The 25,514-nt window shown below is 40.4% G+C and overlaps 1 protein-coding gene across 4 annotated transcripts in view; it reads right to left on the bottom strand.

Annotated features, from left to right (window-relative positions):
* Window positions 1-25,514, bottom strand: part of sphkap (SPHK1 interactor, AKAP domain containing) — a 439,339-nt gene that overhangs the window by 102,625 nt on the left and 311,200 nt on the right. For all 4 annotated transcript variants that reach the window (XM_059651148.1, XM_048541821.1, XM_059651147.1 and 1 more), the window contains exon 2: window positions 1,113-1,227. In XM_059651148.1, coding sequence (XP_059507131.1) covers window positions 1,113-1,208 — 96 coding nt within the window. In that variant the 5' untranslated portion in view covers window positions 1,209-1,227. The remainder of the gene's footprint in view (window positions 1-1,112; window positions 1,228-25,514) is intronic.

The raw sequence follows: 25,514 nt of genomic DNA, 5'->3' as shown, positions 1-25,514 counted from the left end.
AGCCTAAGAACTAGCTTTAACGCTTTCTTGAAAACATTCAAAGTTTTGGCCTCAACTGCTTTCTGTGGGTGGACATTTTCTAAAAACTCCCCACTTTATGGGTGAAGAAATTTCTCCTCATCTCAGTACTAAATAGTCTACCCTTCATCCTTAGATTATGACCCCAGGGTCTGTTCTCCCTGGTCACCAGGGACTTCCTTTTTATGTTTATCCTGTATAATCCTGTTAGAATGTTACAGGTTTCTATGAGATCTACCCTAGTTTTTCCCAAAGAGTGCAATGCTCTCCAAGTTCTGCAATGATGGAAGATGTAGAACCCCAGTGTCTACCACTGAGAATGAGAATTGCATTCACATCTTAGCCAGGTACTGTCCAAAGCACCATGTACGCTCTCCACAACAGTGCAAGGATGGATCGACTCCAATTAAATCATGATAGAATTAAGAGTAACATGCGATGGAAGGGGGCACAGAGTTGGATGATCAGCTGTTTAACATGGCCTAACCTGCATATCTTTGGACTGTGGGAGGAGACTGGAAAAAACCCACGCAGACACAGGGAAAACGTGCAAACTCCACACAGATAGCTGCCTGAGGGTGGAATCAAACCTGGGTTCCTGGCACTGTGAGGCAGCAGTTCTAATCACTGAGCCACTTAATAAGTTTACAATCTTATTGTTAGCCACAGTGAATTGAGTCTCCTGACCAGTTTAATATTTTGCAAATAACCAACATCTGGAAGTAAATTAAAAGTTGACATCTATTCGATGGGATCCCATAGTTTATACATGGTGTGAAAGATAATGGGAAGGAAGTTGAGAGAAATTAGTTACTTGAGATATCCAGATGATGGAAATCATTAGCTGATTCATACTGCTGCTTTTTGAAAGTGTTTCATTCCATTTGAAAACCAATCTCTGTATGGATGCTGTGAACTCATATAAAGTGCGATTAAGTCATTCTCTCAAATATTTTTTAGGCTTATTACAACACATGAGCTGCCGAATCCCACTCTGCTTTTGGAGCTGTGCACTTGCATGTCATGTGGTATCTACAGGCAATCGCAAGTCCCATAAGGACTGCATTTTGTGTTGAAGTGGTAAGATTATTTACCTTTTTATATGCTGTGATGGAGCTCCGCGTAGTGCATGTCGATCTCTCTGTTTCACTGCCTGGGATTTTTTCAGAGTGCTCCAAGGGTTGACGCATTTGGGAGGATTCAAAGTCACTGCAATAGAAGACAGAAAATTGAGGCAGAGATAATGGGAACTGCAGATGCTGGAGAATCCAAAATAATAGTGTGAAGCTGGATGAACACAGCAGGCCAAGCAGCATCTCAGGAGCGCAAAAGCTGATGTTTCAGGCCTAGACCTGCAGTTCATTTTTATTGCAAGTTAAATTTGCTTGGAAGCATCAACTTTTCATGTGTGATCTTAGAAATCATTAACATTTCCTGTAATTGTTCAGCATCCTATTTCTTTTTGCCAGATTGAATCCATAATGGTCTGACTTTTAATCATAGAATCCCTGCAGTGTGGAAACAGCCCCCTTGGGCCAACAAGTCTGCACCAACCCTTGAAGCATCCCACCCAGGCCCATCCCCCATAACCCACCTAATCCACCCCTGGGCAATTTAGCATAGCCAATCCACATACCCTGAACATCTTTGGACTGTGGGAGGAAACCACAGCAAACTCCACACAGACAGTCACCCCAGGCTGGAATCAAACTTGGGTCCCTGATGCTGTGAGACAGTAGTGCTAACCTCTGAGCCACTGTGCTGCCCTAGAGATTCCAGAGCTGAAGGCAGAGGGGTAAATATTTGTTTTGCCTCATGTTATTGCCAACACTTGTGACCCAACCAGGAGGCCTGATAATTAGGATCTGGATAATAAGAATTAACTGATTAGAGAGGACACATTAACGAAGACAAATCAGAACTAGTTTAGGCCACAAAGACACAACAATGTTCCATTGCTACATCAGATCACGTAATCTGGGATAGAGATACATTCCAGAACAGCTTTTATCATATTAAAGTGATATAATTGTGAACAAATGATTAACATTTTTACACTTCAATATATATGAATGAGTCAGTGCCATTACATTGATTTCAACTATTAAGAGTGCTTTAAATCATTTGAAATGAGATGGAACTTCTTCAGTCAAAGGGTTGAATCTTTTCAATTTCTCTGCACTGTAGGGCTGTGGAGGCTCAGTCATTGAGTGTGTTCAAGCTTGATATTGATAGATTTCTACAGATTAAATCTATTTAGGGGTAGAGTTTAAGAAAATGGTGTTGAAGTAGCATATAAGTGACAACCTCTTTGAAGGTTAGAGTAGGTTTAAGGGGCTGAATGACCTATAATCAGTTTCATTTCTTAAGTTCTTATAGGTGATGACCAAAACAAGTCACATCCCAACAAAAAACCACATCTTTGCAGATTTCAAAAAGAGGGTCTACTCAGGCCTATTTCACAATATTGACAATGCGCTTTGGCTCTGCTGCCAATTTGCCCCTTTTGGAAGATTTACTGTCGGCTGCTTGCCATAGATGAGGCCCTCAGCAGGTCACGAGAGTAGTAGGAGACAGGCAGCCGGTCAGTCAGCAGGATTGGCACAAAGCAACCAGGGCTACTCCAGTTTCTCCTGGTTACACAAGGTTACCTTTTAGATTGTCACAGACTGCTAGGCTAGACTCATGACTGGAACAGCTGAAAAGAAGACAGAATAAGGAACCATGTAAATACAATTACAAGTAAACGCTTCTTTGGTAAAACAGTCATCTCAGTATCTTCCTTCAGTGCATTGTCTGAAATTGAAATTGAATCAATGGGAACATTCAACACTATGACATTTTTAGCCTCTATCAAAAAGACATATTGCTACGGCACAACTGATTTTTCCAATTGCACATTCCCAGTTGGTTAACAAAGTGAAGTAAACATAGTACAGCAAGCACAAGAGAAAAGGGGAAAATAAGGTTATTATGCAATAAAAGAATGTGCTACCAAAAAGCTCTGAGTCATGATCTCATTTGGTACATCAGGGCTATATCTACTGACACTCTCTAACACTAGCCTGGCTATATTTTGTGATAAAAGCAGGGGACAAAATAAATTAGAAAGAAATGTAAATAGCCTTATCCACCGCATCCGTCATTGCTCACTGCCTTCCACAGTTAGTCATCTGCTATATTTACCTTTACTCATTGCCTGATCTTTTGGTACTAATCACTTCCTGCTTTTCTGTTCTCTCTTCCTCTCCCACTGTTCACTTTATGTGAATACTGTCGTTTTCCCAAATCATCTCACTCACTGTTATGCTTCTTATTGTAGGAGATTTTTGTCTTCTTGTCCCTCATGGTTGTTATTAGTAATTGGAAGTTATTGACAGTTGGTAAAAATTTGCACATTTCAGGTAACCATGTATCTGATCCAGGCAGATAATTCCACAGCTTTCAATTCCTCCCAGTTAGTACTTATTATAAATCTGTCAATATTCATTCCTATTTGACAATTTCCGTTCTCACTTATTCTGCCAAATTCCAGTCAACCCACCTTCTCAACTCCAATCTTGTTATATAGCACTTGAATCAACATATCCCATTATAATTTATTATCAGGGTACAGGATGCAAACAGACCATGAACATATGTAAAAGAAAATTGTGAAAAAACAAATTAAAAAATCAATATCTTTGTTAGCTACTCAGGCCAAAGCATTTGGTAGATACCTTATGGTTGTCCATGCAGTTTCTTTGAGTGTAATTGTTTGGTGATGTGGTACAAGATCTCATTAAGAATCCCACAGCCAGATATAAATAAATGGAATGGTCCTTATCTTCTGTTGTAAAGAATAACAAAATTGTTTTCCAGAGTCTGCCATCCTTACTCAGTCTAGCTTACATGTGACTTCAGACACATAGCAATTTGATTGACAATGAACTGGTCTTGGGCAATTAAGGATGAGTAATAAATGCTAGCCTGGACAATGATAATCCCTTCCCATGAATGATTGAAACAATGAAGGACACCTCCTCCTATTCATTTGTAATTTATATAGCTTAAATATGTCAGATAATTTCCTATCATTCATCCACCTAGAGAACATTGATAGTTTGCCAAAGAACATTGATCTTTTTCATGCACTGCTCCGTTACCAAATGCCAATAAAGATATTATCAAAATGGCTAGCAGTGAATCAATATGTATTCCTAGCAGCTAAGCATCTATTTTTGAAATCTGCAAAGATGTGTTTTTTTGTTGGGATGTGACTTGTTTTGGTCATCACCTATAAGAACTTAAGAAACGAAACTGATAATAGGCCATTCAGCCCCTTAAACCTACTCTAACCTTCAAAGAGTTGCCACTTATTTTCTACTTCAACACCATTTTCCTAAACTCTACCCCTAAATAGATTTAATCTGTAGAAATCTATCAATATCAAGCTTGAACACACTCAATGACTGAGCCTCCACAGCCCTACAGTGCAGAGAAATTGAAAAGATTCAACCCTTTGACTGAAGAAGTTCCATCTCATTTCAAATGATTTAAAACACTCTTAATAGTTGAAATCAATGTGATGGCACTGACTCATTCATATATATTGAAGTGTAAAAATGTTAATCATTTGTTCACAATTATATCACTTTAATATGATAAAAGCTGTTCTGGAATGTATCTGCATCCCAGATTACGTGATCTGATGTAGCAATGGAACATTGTTGTGTCTTTGTGGCCTAAACTAGTTCTGATTTGTCTTCATTAATGTGTCCTCTCTAATCAGTTAACTCTAATTATCCAGATCCTAATTATCAGCATGTAATATTCCACCAAATGTCACTTACAGGCAGCAACACATTTTAGGTACATAATCAACTCTTGTGCGTAATCACAGATTCTTGTTAGGAGCTCTGTCTTTGCTTAATGTGTATCAGCGAACAAGAGATAAATTGGACTTGAGCATAGATATGAAAACTAGCTATTGTAAAAACTGGCATCTGTCACATTCTCAAAAGGATAATTCCTGTTTTAACCATGCATTTTTGGGAAAAAGTGATGTTTTTAAAAAGATTTTACTGTAATATACCACACTTCTCATGTTAAGGATATGTGCCTGAAAGGGTTAATATAAAGGATTACCATAAGAACCACTCATTTTAATGCTGTTCAATGGGCAAGACAGATTTGGAGCATGAAGGAATAAGACTAGTCGCCTCAATTTCTCTGTGACAATGTCTATCATAGCATGTAACTTGTAATTAGTCGCTTATTTGCAATAAATTTGATTTTGTTAAGGGCAATAGGCTCTTCTGATAGGCCAGCAAGTGAATTTTCTCTATTTCATAAAACTAAGCTGGCCCTGTCATTTATACACAAAGAGGATAGTGGTAGCAATGCTTCATTAATGATCTTCCTGCCAACATGAGGTCAGAAGTGGGGAAGTTCACCGATGATTGCACAATGTCCAGCACCATTCGTGACTCCTCAGACACTGAAGCAGTCCATGTTCAAATGCGGCAAGATCTGGATAGTATCCAGGCCTGGGCTGAAAAAGTAGCAAGTAATATTCACACCACACAAATGCAATGACCATATCCAATCAGAGACAGTCTAACCACCATCCCTGGACAATTAATGACATTGACATCACTGAATTCCCCATGATCATTATCTTGGGAGTTACCATTGACTAGAAATTTAACCAGACTCATTGTATAAATACAGAGGCTACAAGAACAGGGTCAGTGACTTGGAATACTGTGGGGAATAAATTACCTCCTGATAGCCCAGAGACTATCCACTATCTAGAAGACTCAAATCAAGACTGTGATGGACTCTTTACCTTTCTGGATGAGTGTAGCTCGACAACTCTCGAAACATAACACTATCCAGCAAAACATCCCCCTTGATGAGCACCACATCCATAAACACCACTCCCTCCATCATCCACGCTCAACGGCAGCAATGAATACCATCTACAAGATGCACTGCAGAAATTCACTAAAGATCCTCAGACAGCTTCAAAACCCATGATCCCTTTCACGTAGTAGGACAAGGGCAGCAGATGCATACGAACATCGCCACCAAGAGTCCATCTAAAGGCACTCACCACAAGTTTGACTTGGAAATGACTTGGAAATGTATAACTATTCTTTCATAGTTTCTGGGTCAAAATCTTGGAATTCCCTCTCTCAAGGCATTGTGGGCCTGCCTAGAGTACATGGACTGCAGAGGCTCAAGCTGGCAGGTCATAGCCACCTTCTCGAGGGCAATTAGGGATGAGCAATAAATGCTAGCCAGCTAGCGATTTTTATGGTGAATAAAAAACCACTACATTATGATCAACCGCTCAAAAGTATAAATAATTTAACAGACTTCGCAGATAGGCACACATTTCTGTCAACACAGGCTGTCAATGAAGTATCAAGAAATAACCTACAAAGAACACAATGTAAGTTAAAAACAAGTTGACTAACATGATATATACCCGCTGGGTGGTGATCTGAACAAATAAACACTCTTGAACTTCAAATATTTCCGAACAGTTTCTTTAACTGGCTGGTGGCATAGTTGATGGGAAGATGCTACTGCCAAACTTTATTATTTTTAGCAGAATTCATCACAACATATTATAACCATTAAATATTTGTGATCATTGTATTTTCAAGCCTGTCCGGACTTCATCTTTCTTTGTGGTTATGATTTATTGGTGGATGGTTTTAATGATAAATCAATGGATCTACCTATAATTAGGAATGACAGGGATAATGCAGCTAGAAGATTAGTTCACAGAGTTCATCCTATCCTCAATAACCAATAATAGGTGGTGAATGAAAAGCAAAACAAAAATGCACCACGATAAAATTACACACAATGTGAATACTTTTTAAACATCAAAATAAATCAAAAGGATTGACAAGAATATTGGTGGAACTGGAGGGTAACATTATAGGGAGAGGTTGAATAGGCTGGGTCATTTTTTACCCTGGACCGTCAGAGGCTGAGGGGCGACCTTATAGATCTTTAGAAAATCACAAGGGGCACAGTTAGCCAAGGTCTTTTTCCTAGAGTGGGGGAGTCCAAATCTAGAAGTCATGGGTTTTACAGTGAAGGAGGAAAGATTTAAAATAGGACCTGAAGGGTAACTTTCACACAGATGGTGGTGCGTGTTTGGAATGAACTGACAGGGCAAGTGGTGGAGGTGGGTACAGTTACAGCATTTAAAAGTCATCCAGATGGGTAAATGAATAAGAAGGGTTTAGAGGAATGTGGACCAAATGCTGACAAATGGGCTTAGGTCTGATTGGGGTGTCTGATCAATTCAGCTGAGTTGGACTGACGTATCTGTTTCTGTGCTGTATGGCTCTATGACTCTAAAATAGCACGCCAGAAATATCTATGACCTTTGTATTTAATATTATTGGGGGTCAAAGGACAAATGTGATCATTCTCCTTGGCCTAATGAACAGCAAACAACAGCACGTACAGCAACTTCATGTTGATGAACTGCAGTTGGGAAAACGATCTACACATTCAGTTTATAAAGTATATCTTCAAAATTTGTTTCCAAACAAATAAAAACAAAGGCTCCTGACAAAGCTGGTCTTGAAATTAAATATGCAACAAATAACCTAAAAATATATTTCTGCTGAGGAGCAGCAGAAGAATTTCATACAAGAAATATTAATTACTTCTTAAATAACCACAGTGTACAATTTCAAGTTTTAAAATTTAGCAGATTGGATGACAAGTCAGTGTAGGAGCATCACCCACTGCTAATATTGAAGAACACTGGTCTCACCTGCCCATTTCCATGGTGTGACCTTCCCTTTTGCTAATATCAGTCTGTATCTAGAACCAAGGAAGTCTCCAGGTGGCCAACAACAATGATATCATCAAGCAGTGTAAGCAACCTATCACATTGATGTATTTTCACAGGCAGTATAGGAGGAAAGTAAAATAAAAACGGAAATCATTAACTTTTAATATGAAATTTGAGAAAAGCAAAATAAATGATTACGATTAGGTTGAATCTAAAACATCATAAACACAAAAAAACGCCCATTTATTTGGAGTTTACCACTGAGATAATTAATATTCAACAAGCATTCAATTATCTTCTCGGGCCTGTAAAGTTACTTAAAATTAATGATGAACGTGGTGCACTTTTAAACACACACCTGCATCATTTTAGACAAGGAATAATGTTTCAAACATTTCTATAACCAGTTAAATAGCATAGAAGTAAAAGTTCTAATCAGTTCCATGATTTCTAATTGATGTTGCCTTTTAAGTGAAATTCTTAAAGGAAAATATAAACATTTCATTGTGAATACACTACAATATTATGGTTTCAATTTGCAAGAGTAGGTAAGGGATTTCTTATTTCAAATATATATGTAAATTTTCATCTTGCTAGCATCTTCACCAAGTCCTACTTTTCTAAAAATATCAACCTTCCCCAAAATGTACTCAAGTCATTAAACTAAAACTCATTGTCCATCCCAGTACTCACTCTGATCAACATTTCTAAAACATCAGCCTCACTATCTGATACCATCAATAAACATTATTCTGAAGAATCTGTGACCTGCCAATCATAGTCAACAATTATCAGTCATCTAAATAATTTACACTTCTGTTGAGTTTCTTCCAATGGTATTCATCTAAAGAAGAAGGCCTTCTCATGCAGACATTTCATTAGGTGAAATTTTCATAAGCATCTTTCAAATCCCACTTATCATGGGCTTGATTTGCAATCCAGGTGTCAGGAATGGCCAGTTTATTGCTAGACTCTAAACAATGTTACACTTGCATTGTTGACAATGCTATTTTAAAATGCAGACCTGCTAAATTGAATAAGTGGAGAGTTAGGTACTCAGTTTGAGGCATCAAGAGCTGCAAAGAAAAGGGAACAGACTCTGGGGTACGAGTTGCAAAAACAGACAGAAGTCACAACTTGAATGAAAACAAACTGCTGGAAAGTACAGTGATGACAGGAACTGCAGATGCTGGATGATCCAAGATAACAAAGTGTGGAGCTGGATGAACACAGCAGGCCAAGCAGCATCTCAGGACCGCAAAAGCTGACGTTTCGGGCCTAGACCCTAGCTCTCTGATGAAGGGTCTAGGCCCGAAACATCAGCTTTTGTGCTCCTGAGATGCTGCTTGGCCTGCTGTGTTCATCCAGCTCCACACTTTGTTATGCTGGAAAGTACAGCAGGTCTGGCAGGATCTGTGGAGAGAAATCAGAGTTAATATTTTGGATCCAGTGACCCTTCCTCAAAACTGGGCATGTTGCTGCCTTTCAAAATAGTGGAGGCAGGTGATCCGGAGGCCAGCAGCCTCAGGTTGCAAACAGATGGAAAGATGGTCAACAAAAATAAAATGTACTGGAACCCACTAAGAAATAGCCTATTCATCTAAAGACTTCGTGGCTCCCTGTAATGTATTGAAAGCTTATGCACGAATGTGCAAAAGAGTGATTGATTTTATCGATCTTCAAATTGCACACCTCATTTGATGAACAAGCTCATCAAGAAATTGCAATTCATTTGGAGGAGAGGGGATTGCTGGCTCACTGTCCCACCTCCGCTCACTTTGATAGCAGGGCATCCCACGGACATCACGGCATTGACACGTCATTCAGGAGTGCTATTTTTAAAGCTGCTTGCACTTGACCTCACTCTCGTAGGCAATTAAGCAAAAACAAACTTCATCTACAGCTTTCAGATACATTCATTACGTCTCACCAAATGACAGCCAACATACCACTTGTAGCCATGCCTTTCAAACAATTCTTGCAAGAAGTGTGTACATATTTCCTTCAGTTTTGCTGTTTATCTGAATCATCATTGTTTCTCTAGGCTTGTTTGCCAAAGTGCATTTGTATTTATTCATACTATTCCAGTTTCAATAACCACAAGCCATTAAACCTGCCCCCAAAGGAGTTTTACTTTTGATCTTTTCATGCATTTCTTATATTATGTTGATATATTATTTGTGTTGTTAACTGATAAGACACTCAATTTTCTATGACCAAATTTAATAATTATTTTGTCTTTGCCGAAGCAATTTTCTAGATTGAAAATTGGATCATAATTCATCTCTTTTCAATGGCCACATACAATCGTTCATACACACATGTACACAAACCATTCTGGAAGCATAGAAGTGAGAAAGCAGATACATTGCATCACAAACATTGTAATATAATATTGTATGTTTTACACAGAAAGCTAATCGCTCTTCAAAATGCAGACAAGGGTATGAATCTGTTTTTTTGCCTGTGTCTCAGTAGTACTGAGCTTTAAAGGATGATTTGTTGCCGTGTGTTCTTGCTTGGTATCTGATGAAACACATCTTGTTAATTGCTTGACATACCCTAGAGTACTGACTTAGACTAGGTTGTAAGATGGGATGAGGTGAAAGACAGGCCAGCTAGGTGGCCTGGTTCTTGAACAGCAAGAGATGCAAGAACAAGCACTTACTTGTAAGTCAAATGAAACGTCAGCCATACCATTTGCCTACCCTGTGAAGTGTTAGCTTTAGTTTCTTCTCCCTAACATGCATGGTGAAGGGCAACTCCAGTTTACCAGCACTATAACCAGTGTATGGCTTGGCTTCAAAAAATGGCACTGGTGCCAGGGGCGTCTTGGATATCACTGTTAAACACTTCCTCCCATGGCTAGTGGGAGAATATGATGAGCAGCATGCATTACTAATCAGGTCAGTTTTGAAAGATAGCTTAAGAAAACACACTCAGAGATAAGAAGAACTGCCAAATCTGGAGTCAGAGATAACACAGTTTGGGGCTAGGGGAACATAGCACGCCAGGCAGCATTAGAGGAGCAGGAAAGCTGACATTTCAGGTCAGGACCCTTGACAAATGATGAAGGGTCCCGACCCGAAACATCAGCTTTCCTGCTCCACCGATGCTGCTTGGCCTGCTGTGTTTATCCAACTCCACACTGTTATCAAGATTTAAAAAAAACACACTATGCTTCAGGAGGGAATAACTGTCATGAAACTTGCCAAAAATCAACGCTTGGCTGCTTTCTGGTAAGATTCAACCTAATGTGGCTGTGTTCACAAAGGACAAGATTTAAAAATCCTCGCAGAAATAATGGAGAAGAATCAAAGTACCAGTGTAAATCAGTAACATCAAGATGTTAATATTACTAAATGAAAAGTTCTGGAGAAATGCACCTTTGAGTAGATATATCTCTGAACCTAATGGTCTACATACTGGAGTGCTGAAAGTCATGGCTGTAGATAAAATAGATTTGTTGGTGGTCATTTGTAAAAATTCGACAGATACTGTAATGGTCCGTGCAGATTGGAAGGTGGTAAAAGAATTCCAACTATTTAAGAAAAAGGAAAGATGCAAAGTGGGGGTCTACAGGCCTGTTAGCCTGACATCAGCCATATACAAAATGCTAGAATCTATAATTATTGGAGGAAACAACAAGACACTTAGAAAATTATGGTAGGATTGAGCAAAGTCAAAGTCAATACAGATTTATAAAAGGAAAACCATATGAACAAACCCGTTGAAATTTTTTTGAAGATGTTAACTAGCAGTATAGGTAGGGGGTGGAACGAGTGGAAATGGTTAGTTTGGATTTTCAGAAGGGTTTTGTTCAGGTCCCACTTAGCAGGACTTAGCAAAATCACAGCACATGGCATTGTGGCTGTGGGGAGGCGAAGTATACACATGGATTGAGAATGAGTTATCAGGCAGAAACAGTGTAGGAATAAGTGGATCATTTTCAGATTGGCAGGTTTTGACTAGGGAGGTACTATAAGGGTCAATGCAGCTATTCATAGACAATGGATGTGAGTTTGCTCGCTGAGCTGGAAGGTGAGTTTTCAGACATTTCGTCACCATTCTAGGTAACATCATCAGTGAGCCTCCGACGAAGCGCTGGTGTTATGTCCCGCTTTCTATTTAGCTGGTTAGGTTTCCTTGGGTTGGTGATGTCATTTCCTACGTTGGTGATGTCATTTCCTGTTCTTTTTCTCAGGGGATGGTAGATTGGCTGCAAATCAATGTGTTTGTTGATGGAGTTCCGGTTGAAATGCCATGCCTCTAGGAATTCTCGTGCGTGTCTCTGTTTGGCTTGTCTTAGGATGGATGTGTTGTCCCAATCAAAGTGGTGTCCTTCCTCATCTGTATGTAAGGATACGAGTGATAGTGGGTCATGACGTTTTGTGGCTAGTTGATGTTCATGTATCCTGTTGACTAGCTTTCTGCCAGTTTGTCCAATGTAGTGTTTGTCACAGTTCTTGCAAGGTATTTTGTAGATGACGTTCGTTTTATCTGTTGTCTGTATAGGGTCTTTTAAGTTTATTAGCTGCTGTTTTAGTGTGTTGGTGGGTTTGTGGGCTACCCTGATGCCAAGAGGTCTGAGTAGTCTGGCAGTCATTTCGGAAATGTCTTTGATGTAGGGGAGAGTGGTCATGGTTTCTGAGCCCGTTTTGTCTGTTTGTTTGGGTTTATTGCTGAGGACTGTGTTCATAGGGTACCCGCTCTTTTTGAATACGCTGTATAGGTGATTTTCCTCTGCTCTGCGTAGTTCCTCTGTGCTGCAGTGTGTGGTGGCTCGTTGGAATAATGTTGGAATAATGGAATAAGGAATAAGAAGACACATACACCAGACACCACCAACCTCATCAGCAAGGACAACATCATCAAGCTAGTGGACCTATGCCTCACCACCCACTTCACTTTCAATAACAAAACCTACACACAAACCAATGGTACACCCATGGGATCTCCGATATCAGGGTTCTTAGCAGAGGCAGTAATGCAGAGACTCGAAAAAACAGCTCTGCCAATCATCCAACCCAAACTTTGGGTCCGCTATGTGGATGACACCTTTGTCATCACTAAACAAAACAAATTAGAGGAAACCTTCAAGACCATCAATAATACCCTTTACTGGCATAACATTCACAAAAGAGGAGGAAAACAACAACAAACTGCCATTCCTAGATGTCACAGTAGAGCGAACAGCCAATGGGGAACTTCAAACCAGCGTCTACAGGAAAACAACACACACGGACCAAATACTGAACTACAGGAGCAACCATCCCAACACCCACAAACGAAGCTGCATTAGAACATTATTCCAACGAGCCACCACACACTGCAGCACAGAGGAACTACGCAGAGCAGAGGAAAATCACCTATACAGCGTATTCAAAAAGAATGGGTACCCTATGAACACAGTCTGCCGATTCCTCAGCAATAAACCCAAACAATCAGACAAAACGGGCTCAGAAACCATAACCACTCTCCCCTACATCAAAGACATTTCCGAAATGACTGCCAGACTACTCGGACCCCTTGGCATCAGGGTAGCCCACAAACCCACCAACACACTAAAACAGCAGATAATGAACTTAAAAGACCCTATACAGACAACAAATAAAACGAACGTCATCTACAAAATACCTTGCAAGAACTGTGACAAACACTACATTGGACAGACTGGCAGAAAGCTAGCCACCAGGATACATGAACATCAACTAGCCACAAAACAACATGACCCACTATCACTCGTATCCTCACATACAGATGAGGAAGGACACCACTTTGATTGGGACAACACATCCATCCTAGGACAAGCCAAACAGAGACACGCACGAGAATTCCTAGAAGCATGGCATTCCAACAGGAACTCCATCAACAAACACATTGATCTGGAGCCAATCTACCATCCCCTGAGAAAAAGAACAGGAAATGACATCACCAACGTAGGAAATGACATCACCAACCCAAGGAAACCTAACCAGCTAAATAGAAAGCGGGACATAACGCCAGCGCTTCGTCGGAGGCTCACTGATGATGTTACCTGGAATGGTGACGAAACGTCTGAAAACTCACCTTCCAGCTCAACGAGCAAACTCACATCCAGAACCTCAACCTGAGCTACAAATCTTCTCAAAACTCGCTATTCATAGACAATATCAGTGATTTGGTATAGAAATTAAGATGTTAATATTTCCATGTTTATAGGTGACACAAAACTAGATGAAACTGAGGGTTATAAGACTACAAGGACACTTCAAGCAGATATGAAGAAGCTGAAGTCATTCAGCAAAGGTTTGGCAGATGGAATACAATGCAAAAAAAAGGAATTCAAGATTGAAAACAGGAATATGAAAAATCTGTTAAATAGAGAGAGGCTCCAGAATGTTGGAATTCAAAGGAACTTGGGCATTCTTGTTTGGGAGCTGCTGAAAGACAACATATAGGTACAGGAAGAAATTATGGCATCAAATTATGTGTTGGCCTTTATTACAAGTGGACACCAGAATAGGATTAAAGATGCCTTCCTGTCATGAAAAAGAGCCTTAGACTCCTTACCCAACTAAAGTTTATTTTCTGCCATTGAGGGAGTGCAACAGTGGTTCACCAAACTTATTCCTGGGATTGAAAGGTTTGTACAATGAATAAACTTTACATAAACTGGGGAAATATTATCCAGAGACAAGAATAAGGGGAGATGATTTCATTCAAACAGTCGATCAATTTTCGTATAGGGCTCAATAGACTCATTGAATGTTTTCCCTGCCTTGTTGAGGCAGGGGGCATGGGGAGCAGAATGCTGGATCCACAATAAAGCAACAGGCTACTTAGGATGAGATGGGATGAACATTTTCACTCAGAGTGGTGAATCTTTGGAAGTGTCTACGTGAGACAGTGGTAGAGGCTCAGTCGTTGAATATAGTCTAGACTGAAGTTGCTAGATTTCTCCATATTAGAAACATCAGTGGATGTGGGAATAGTGCAGGAAAATGGTGTGGAAGTATAAGATCAGCCATGATCTTATTGAATGCTGGAGTGGGATCAGAGGGCTGAATGGCCTACAACTTCTATTTCATATACTCTTATGTCCTACGTGAGTCAAAGATTCCAGCACTATCCATTGAATCCTGAAAAAAAACATGTGAAGGCTCAAAGCTCCTTAGTAGTGACAGAGATAAGAAGGTCATCACAAGAAATTCGAGCATAATTGACTTTGCTTTGTGGAATAACAATTCATTGAAATTAACAATTGCATCCAATTTGTTTGATTGCAATAAAAGCTGACTGAGAAGAGTCATCTGAACATAAGAAATGACATCTTGAAATAGAAACTATTTCTCCACAGGGCTCTGTCCTTGGGCCTCTACTGTTTGTAATTTTTATTAATGACTTGGACGAGGGAATTGAAGGATGGGTCAGCAAGTTTGCAGACGACACAAAGGTCGGAGGTGTCGTTGACAGTGTAGAGGGCTGTTGTAGGCTGCAGCGGGACATTGACAGGATGCAGAGATGGGCTGAGAGGTGGCAGATGGAGTTCAACCTGGATAAATGCGAGGTGATGCATTTTGGAAGGTCGAATTTGAAAGCTGAGTACAGGATTAAGGATAGGATTCTTGGCAGCGTGGAGGAACAGAGGGATCTTGGTGTGCAGATACATAGATCCCTTAAAATGGCCACCCAAGTGGACAGGGTTGTTAAGAAAGCATATGGTGTTTTGGCTTTCATTAACAGGGGGATTGAGTTTAAGAGTCGTGAGATCTTGTTGCAGCTCTATAAAACTTTGGTTAGACCGCACTTGGAATACTGCATCCAGTTCTGGGCGCCCTATTATAGGAAAGATGTGGATGCTTTGGAGAGGGTTCAGAGGAGGTTTACCAGGATGCTGCCTGGACTGGAGGGCTTATCTTATGAAGAGAGGTTGACTGAGCTCGGTCTCTTTTCATTGGAGAAAAGGAGGAGGAGAGGGGACCTAATTGAGGTATACAAGATAATGAGAGGCATAGATAGAGTTGATAGCCAGAGACTATTTCCCAGGGCAGAAATGGCTAGCACGAGGGCTCATAGTTTTAAGCTGGTTGGTGGAAAGTATAGAGGGGATGTCAGAGGCAGGTTCTTTACGCAGAGAGTTGTGAGAGCATGGAATGCGTTGCCAGCAGCAGTTGTGGAAGCAAGGTCATTGGGGTCATTTAAGAGACTGCTGGACATGTATATGGCCACACAAATTTGAGGGTGCATACATGAGGATCAATGGTCGGCACAACATTGTGGGCTGAAGGGCCTGTTCTGTGCTGTACTGTTCTATGTTCTATGTTCTATGTTCTCAACAGGGGGACAGAGAAAGCATTCCCTGCAGACATAAAGGACACTGTATGAACCAGGCCAGCAAAGCCACAATTTTCAGCTTTGTAAAAGTGAAGCAAACACACCTTACCCATTCCCATGACCTGTACTGTCTACTCCACCTGTGGGAATGGCAACTATTTGACGACAGTGTCCATCGCAGCTGCTGAATTGGACTGGAGAAAGAAAAACCTTCTAGCATGCCTGGTCTGAAACAATATTAGAGACTGGTCACAGTTTCATCTTCACGCTTAACTTTTATCCTTATTTACTTCAAATATTTGTAATTGAACTTCAACTGATTAAAAATCTTTTTTTAATTCAAGTAACTTTAAGCACTGGGGGTGTAAGAAATCAACTCATCAAATCTTGTTTAAAGCTGAGCTGCTGGTTGTTTTTGAATTGAAATACTTAATATTTTAAATTTATGTTGTTATACAAATTCTTAGTGGATGGATCACCCTGGGGAAACATCTACAATATGGTCATGTTAATTGGAAAATAGTAAAAAAAATTGATGTAGATACAGAGAGAAACAGACAAGGATATTGGGAGGAGAAGTAATGCTGTTGACATCAAACAGAACTTCAAGGAATAGATTAACATAAATTAATTGACATGCCACACATGTATCCCAAAGAACCTTCTGCTGAAAAAAGTACCCTTCCTTTACCAACTTCAATATTTATTCCTCATTTCTATTCCACGTATTTTTCTCCCTTCTATAGTGAACACATTAACGAACTATCACAGCTGCTTTAGACAAACCAGATGGGCACATCTGCTGATTTTCATCCTTCTATCCTTTGGGAAGGAGCAGTGCTCCTGCTCAGAGCACTCTCTCTGCCAAAGATCAGCAGAGCTCAATTTGTAGTATTTTGTCTCTGAGCCAAAAGGTTATAGGTTACAGCGCTCATCTGGACTCAAGCAAACAAAATTTGAGGTGGACACTTAAATGCATTGCAGAGGGAATGATACATACTTGAACAGTCAAGTGTCTTCAGTGACATTCATAATTAAGGCCATCTTGGTCATTGGTTTGAGTAAACATTAAAGATCTCATGACACCATTTGAAACAAAGTGGGAAATATTTCCAGCAATCTTCTAGGTTGATATACTGATGTCAAGCAACGCCACAAAAAAAAAAGACTAAACTTCAGTGATAATGGGAACTGCAGATGCTGGAGAATCCAAGATAATGAAATGTGAGGCTGGATGAACACAGCAGGCCAAGCAGCATCTCAGGAGCACAAAAGCTGACGTTTCGGGCCTAGACCCTTCATCAGAGAGGGGGATGGGGTGAGGGTTCTGGAATAAATAGGGAGAGAGGGGGAGGCAGACCAAATATGGAGAGAAGATAGGTGGAGAGGAGAGTATAGGTGGGGAGGTAGGGAGGTGATAGGTCAGTCCAAGGAAGACGGACAGGTCAAGGAGGTGGGATGAGGTTAGTAGGTATGAGATGGAGGTGCGGCTTGGGGTGGGAGGAAGGGATAGGTGAGAGGAAGAACAGGTTAGGGAGGCAGAGACAGGTTGGACTGGTTTTGGGATGCAGTGGGTGGAGAGGAAGAGCTGGGCTGGTTGTGTGGTGCAGTGGGGGGAGGGGACGAACTGGGCTGGTTTTGGGATGCGGTGGGGGAAGGGGAGATTTTGAAGCTGGTGAAGTCCACATTGATACCATTAGGCTGCAGGGTTCCCAAGCGGAATATGAGTTGCTGTTCCTGCAACCTTCAGGTGGCATCATTGTGGCACTGCAGGAGGCCCATGATGGACATGTCATCTGAAGAAAGGGAGGGGGAGTGGAAATGGTTTGCGACTGGGAGGTGCAGTTGTTTATTGCGAACCGAGCGGAGGTGTTCTGCAAAGCGGTCCCCAAGCCTCCACTTGGTTTCCCCAATGTAGAGGAAGCCACAGCGGGTACAGTGGATGCAGTATACCACATTGGCAGATGTGCAGGTGAACCTCTGCTTAATGTGGAAAGTCATCTTGGGGCCTGGGATAGGGTTGAGGGGGGAAACCAAGCGGAGACTTGGGGACTGCTTTGCAGAACACCTCCGCTCGGTTCGCAATAAACAACTGCACCTCCCAGTCACAAACAATTTCCACTCCCCCTCCCATTCTTTAGATGACATGTCCATCATGGGCCTCCTGCAGTGCCACAATGATGCCACCCGAAGGTTGCAGGAACAGCAACTCATATTCCGCTTGGGAACCCTGCAGCCCAATGGTATCAATGTGGACTTCACCAGCTTCAAAATCTCCCCTTCCCCCACCGCATCCCAAAACCAGCCCAGTTCGTCCCCTCCCCCCACTGCACCACACAACCAGCCCAACTCTTCCCCTCCACCCACTGCATCCCAAAACCAGTCCAGCCTGTCTCTGCCTCCCTAACCTGTTCTTCCTCTCACCCATCCCTTCCTCCCACTCCAAGCCGCACCTCCATCTCCTACCTACTAACCTCATCCCACCTCCTTGACCTGTCCGTTTTCCCTGGACTGACCTATCCCCTCCCTACCTCCCCACCTACACTCTCCTCTCCACCTATCTTCTTTTCTCTCCATCTTCAGTCCGCCTCCCCCTCTCTCCCTATTTATTCCAGAACCCTCACCCCATCCCCCTCTCTGATGAAGGGTCTAGGCCCGAAATGTCAGCTTTTGTGCTCCTGAGATGCTGCTGGGCCTGCTGTGTTCATCCAGCCTCACATTTCATAGACTAAACTTCACACTGCTGTTTATAATATCTTTTGCACATGCATTGTTACCAGTCAGTCATCACATTGAAAATAATTCATGGTCGATGACATACTTTGAGAGGCATAATAAAACATGCGATAAACGACCCTCCTTTCTGTGAATGCAAGTGCTCCTCAGACTCCTCATTGTAAGTTTCGATGCATCCTTGCCCCAAACGTCCTCTCTTCCAAAGCACTATACTCACTGGTAACTATCCTTGGAACCCCATCCTGTCATATATCTTTGTTGACAGGAGACTGCAAGCTATGCAATTTTTCAGCTGCTTCCTACTGACTGCACACATGCACTGGATGTGCCTGTTTCAAGTTGTATACTGAATGATTTCCACTATTACATGTGGATCCTGATGGTGAATATTCTCCTGAAGGACCTGCAAAGCACACCTGAAGCTGATCAAAGTCTAAAGCAAAATAAATTCCCATCTCTGTCGTATCTCACATCACCTCAGGTTTATGTCACATATATACACTTTTGGTGAATCCAACAGGTTAGCAACCTCCTGACATATAACTATTTGGTTTATAAAATGTTTGTAACATACAGGTTAGTGGAAAAATATTTACTCATTAACTCAGCATTGAAAATGACGACACTTGAGTGTGAGTTTAAGCTAGGTATTCAACACCAGAATAATACTAGTCTCGGTCACATACTAATGAAGCATTACGAAAGAGACAGAATGTTGCCCTTGGGAAATACATATTTACTTTGATGCTTCAGCACGTTATATTTTACTGTAGACTAAATTAAGAGATTGATCTCTGTAGTTCTCTGTGTACCTTCACTTTAGAATTGTGAAATGAAAGACAATGATAAAAGAAATTATACAGCAGCTGCCAACTGAAATTTTCCGGTTGATTCACTTCCAGTGCTATTCTGTGATGTTTTCAAAAAGACAACTTATAAGTAAAGTGAGTAAAAGTATTCCAACACTCAGCTCAAACAGAGAAAATGTGCCATCAATATTTTTTAATATGTATATACATCCTTTTTCAGTTTATTTACATTCATTGGCATAGAACATTTAATCTACAATACATTGCTACACAATAAGGGGAATCTTTACAACTGTAATTTCAAATAATAATTACTGATAATGATTTTTTTCACTTTCCAGTTTTAGTTCAAAAGAAACTTGACCACTCCAGTAGCACAGATGTAAATTTTCTGTCTGAACTATACAAACTAAGAAAATGCAGGTTCAAGCCACAGTCCATGGTTAGTCAAATGATGGAGTTGTGCGATAATAGGCACTCTTCTGGTTAAACTAAAAAGCAACTAGATTAAAGGGAATGCAAGGTAGACTGAGTTTAGCAATTACTTACTGAGAATGCATGTGTTTTGGTGCTAAATGATGTCAGGATTGTTCACATTTGGGCTTTTAAAAACTTTCACTCCTGGGAACTGCAATAACTGTCTGTCACAAAAGCAAATTCGATAAGAGGGCCAATTCATGGTTTACAGAGGAAATAAGAGAGAGTATCCAATTCAAGGAAGAATCACGCTGAATGGCCAAGAAAAGTAATAAATCTGAGGACTGAGAGCAGTTTAGAATTCAGCAAGAGGGACCAAGGGGTTGATTAAGAAAGGGAAAATTGAATACAAAAGTAAATTTGCAGGGAACAGTAAGACTGACGCTATGAGTTTCTGTAGGTATATGAACAGAAAGAGGTTGGTAAAGCAAATGTAGGTCCCCTTCAGACCGAAACAGGAGAATGTATAATAAGGGACAAACAAATGGCTGAGGAACTGAATACATACTTTGGTTCTGCCTTCACAAAAGAGGGCACAAATCAGATACCAGAATTATTGGAATGTGCAAGACTTAGTGAGAGAGAAGAATTGAGGGAGATCAATATTAGTAGAGAAATGGTGCTGGGAAAATTGTTGAGATTGAGGGTCGATAAATCCCCAGGGCCTGATAATCTACATCCCAGAGTACCTAAAGAAGTAGCTCTAGAAACAGTGGGTGCATTGGTGGTCATCTTCCAGGATTCCATTGACTCTGGAACAGTCCCTGCAGATTGGAGGGTGGTTCATGTCACTCCAATATTCACATAGGGAGATAGAAAGAAAACAGGTAATTATAGATTGGTGAGCCTAACATGGGTATGAGGAAAATTCTTGAATCAATTGTCAAGAATTTTATAGCAGAACATTTAGAAAGCAGTGGCAGGATGAGACAGATGGGTTTATGAAGGGGAAATCATGTTTGACAAATCTATTGGAATTCAATGAAGAAGTAACTGGTAGAATTGACAAGGGGAGCCAGTCAATGTAGTATATTTGGCCTTTAAGAAAGTGCTTGACAAAGTCCCACAAAAGTGATTAATGTGCTAAACTAAAGCGTATGGAATTGGGGGCAGTGTGTTGAGATGGATAGGAAACTGGTTGGCAGAGAGGAAACAAAGAGTAAGAATTGACGCGTCCTTTTCAAACTGGCAGACGGTAACTAGTGGGGTGCCACAGGGATTGGTACTGGCACCCCAGCTATTCACGATATATATTAATGATTTGGATGAAGGGACAAAATGTAACATCTCAAAGTTTGCAGATGATACCAAGTTGGCTGGGAGGTAGAGCTATGACGAGGATGCAGAGATCCTTCAGCATGATCTGCACAGATTGGGTGGGTGGGTAAATCAATGGCAGATGCAATATAATTTGGATAAATGTGAGGTTATTCACTTTGAAAGCAAAAACAAGGAGGCAGATTACTATCTGCATGGCTGTAAATTGGGAGGTGGGAGTATGCAGCAGGACATGGGTGTCCTTGTGCACGAGTTACTGAAGGTAAGTAAGCAGGTTCGGCAGGTGGGAAAGAAGGCAAATGGTATGCTAGCCTTCATTGCAGGAAGTTTTGAGTACAAGAGCAGGGATATGTTACTGCAGTTATATAGAGCCTTGGTAAGGCCAGACCTAGAATATTTTGTGCAGTTTTGGTCTCCTTTTCTGAGGAAGATGCTCTTGCTTTCGAGGGAGTGCAGCAAGGGTTTATTAGGCTGATTCCGGGAATGGTGGGATTGATGTATGAGGAGGGATTGACTAGGTTAGGATTGTTTTTGCTGGAGCTCAGACAAATGAGGGGTGACTTCGTAGAGACGTATAAAATTCTAACAACTGCACAGGATAGATGCAAGGACGATGTTCCAGTTGATGGGCGTGTGCAGAACCAGGCTTCACAATGAAGATTCAGGGAAATGATTTAGGACAGAGACGAGGAGACTTTCTTCACCCAAAGGGTGGGGAATCTGTGGAATTATTACCTCAGGAAGTAGTTGATTGCAAAACATTGCATGTATTCAAGAAGCGACTAGATATAGCACTTGGAGTGAATGGGATCAAAGGTTACGAGGAGATTAGGCTTTTGAGTTGGATGATCAGCCATGATTGTGAAGAATAGTGGAGCAGGCTTGAAGGGCTGAATGGCCTCCTCCTGCTCCTATCTTCTATGTTTCTATGTTAAGGCCAAAATGAAAATAACTAATGGTTCCTTGGCCAGTCAATTAAAAAAAGACAGCCAGATTCAGGAAAAAGGAGAAAAATTCAACAAGTACAAGATGAGGCATTATCTGCTCACCAATTCCATCCTTATCATTTGCCTTTGCTTCAGGCTGAATCAGACCATTCACAAACTCAGTGACTTGTTTTACCTCTCCACCAGTATGACTACCTACCTCTGCCATACTCATCTATATTTATGCTACCTACAGACATGATTATTCCAATGCCTGCCTGGGAATAATGTGCTGGCTTTGCTTTGAAAGTATTAGTTTGAAAATCGAAGCCTGGCTGAAGATCACAGGAAGAATATGAGGGAGCTGCAGGTCAGTGAATAAGTGTTGGAGTTAGACAGCTCACTGCCAGGTAGATGCATTTGATGACTCGTGTGTCATTTTGTCCTAATTCTCAGGAATAATTTCATCTGTAGTGTCTGGCACAGAGAGCAGAAAGAGAGAGAAGGATATTTCAAGGGGGAAAAGAAGAGAATATAATTTCAGTCAAACCAAATTCCAAAATCTCTTTGAGGAGAGTGAACACACGAGACATGAGCTGTCAGGTCTGCATGGAAGGCAAAGGCATTTTATGCCATGTGGAAGGAGGTGACAGTGTTTCAGCTTCATTGCCAAACTGCGATCCAGAGCTTGACAAAGTTTAAGGCCATGACTGTCAGGAAAGATAATCAAAATTTAAAAAAACAGAACAGCAACTTTGATTGATTTACACTATTCAGCCTCTCAGATTAAGACAATAAACTTTTGTTAAAGGAATGCTCAACTCGGGATCTTACAGATGTTTTTACAATACTATTTTGTTACTCCTTGGCTCTGATGTTAAACCAGATGAATTCCCAGCTTTTTTTAAAAGATGTTCCCTCAGAAGATGAATTTTTGCACATAGGGCTCCAGAGGTCTGATCACACAGATTCCAGTGCACACATGAAATGACTGTGCCATAAAAATCAAAGACAATTATCACCTACATTATCATAACTGGGACAATTATTGGAAATAACCATGGCTCCAGATCCTCTTCTAGTGGAGTTTTACTATTGGAGATGTATAACTTTCCAATATACATCTCTATAGCAGAATTCTTAAAGTCCTCAAGTTGTCTGTAATACTGTTTGGAAGGTGTATCTTCCTAAAATGCCACCTGATTCTATTTCTTCTGACCATGACTGCTTCTCTTTTTCCTTGATGATAGCATACTTAAAAAGATACATGCAATACACTTCTTTTTACTTTTTTGTGGGAAGAGACTGTTACCAGCAAGGCCAGTATCTGTCACCAGTCCCTAACTATCTGTGAATTATGTGACTCATTGGGGCCATTTTGGAGGGCAGTTAACAATGAATTACATTGCTGTGGGTCTGGAGTCACATGTAGGCCAGACCAAGTAAGGATGGCAGGTTTCTAATTTCTTTCCCTAAAGAGGATTAGTGAACCAACAGGCTTTTTATGACAATTGAAGATGGTTTCTTAGTTACCATTTCATACATGGTCAACCATTCCCCTCTTTCCTGGCCTGCCAACATCTGCACTTAACACTTCTCATTCAACCTTCAGTTGGATTGGAAAAGTAAAAGTCAAGAAATTTAGTAGGAAGTGAAAGGGTAAGAGGGAGTGTGGTATCACTAGCCTTTACTTAAATTTATTATGATTAACTGGTTGGGGACACAATTGGTAGATTACAGGCAGATACAAAAAAATTCGGAAATTTGGCACTCTTGATTTTGGATAGAAAATTAATGGAAATGCCTTCCAATCCTATTCTAATTAGGAAATATTTTGGCCTGATTTTGTAATAAGACAAGGCAAAAATTTTGAGAGAAAACTTTAAGAACGTCTGCAAGATGCTGTTGCCAATTTAAAACCATAGCAATAATAGTTACTGTCTTTAAAAGATGGTTAAGAGTGATGTTCAAAGCATACTATTGATTCAAACGCAATGTTCTGGTTGCTAGCTGGTTTAGAAATCGATCTTTTAATGTTTATGTTTAAAAGAAAATCCTTGGAGCTAAGACTTTACAATGCCACATCAAAATTAAAAAAGTCAAACATTCTCCTGAACTTTTCTTAATAGTAATTCTCTGAGGGAATCGAATGTGAACCATGAACAATGTTCACAAAAGTATCTAACACTGTTGGTATTATTGTCTGAACAAAGTAACAACATCTATGTGATTCACAGTGCAGCATTTTAATCAATTTTACTGAATTATTTGATACTGTGCACACCAAACTATCTTACTGCCATGTGTTAATCCATACACAGTATTTAATGTTGTATGTAATGATTATTACTTTTCTAACAATAACACACAATAGAACCGTAACAGAGATGTTTATCGTGGATAAAGTATTCTGACTTACTCAGCATATATCTCATATTTAACTACACCTTTTAAGTATTGAAGGTATTAAATCATACAAAATGAAAAGAAAAGCAAAAAAAATTGTACCTTTCAATCTGTTTCATCCAACTGACCACGCAGATAGCATGGATTCTTTCAAAGTTAGTTACTGCTGCCTCTTTTAGTAGTTCGACTAATGAATATTTTCTGAGATGAATTCTTCCCAGCATACACAGCATGAAAATAGACAAAAACAATCTACTTCACGATGCAGGATGATTCATCCTGTTTAGAAACATTTCAGAAAATTGTAGATCTGCTCGGATGCTGTGAAGAAGTTTCCAAAGAGAATTTGCAACCTTTTACAGACTATCAACCCTAATTTAAGCCTCGGCGTGATACTTTCATGTCATGTTCACTTTCCTAATAGGACTGCAAAGTTTACAACTAAAAGGAATAAACTCTAACCAATAAACTGCTGAGAATTTCAGGAACACTGAAGACCCTAGGTTTTTCCAGAAGTTGTACATTCTAAATATTACCAGGCTTTCAAAATGTTGCCTCTACTTCTAAGCAATCGAAGACACGGAAGCATCAGTCTGTAACAATGGATTTCAATCAGTGATGGTCAGCATGAAGCAGCAGCACATGCATTTTTCCAAGAGGAAAGCAACTTACGTACATGTGTCACCAACCACAGAAACCTTACTAAACACATTAGAATGAGTTAAAAAAATACAAATT

The sequence above is a fragment of the Stegostoma tigrinum genome, chromosome 14 (assembly GCF_030684315.1).
Source record: "Stegostoma tigrinum isolate sSteTig4 chromosome 14, sSteTig4.hap1, whole genome shotgun sequence".
NCBI lineage: Eukaryota > Metazoa > Chordata > Chondrichthyes > Orectolobiformes > Stegostomatidae > Stegostoma > Stegostoma tigrinum.
The sequence above is the reverse complement of the archived record's forward strand: the minus strand, read 5'-3'. Positions and strand labels throughout refer to the sequence as shown.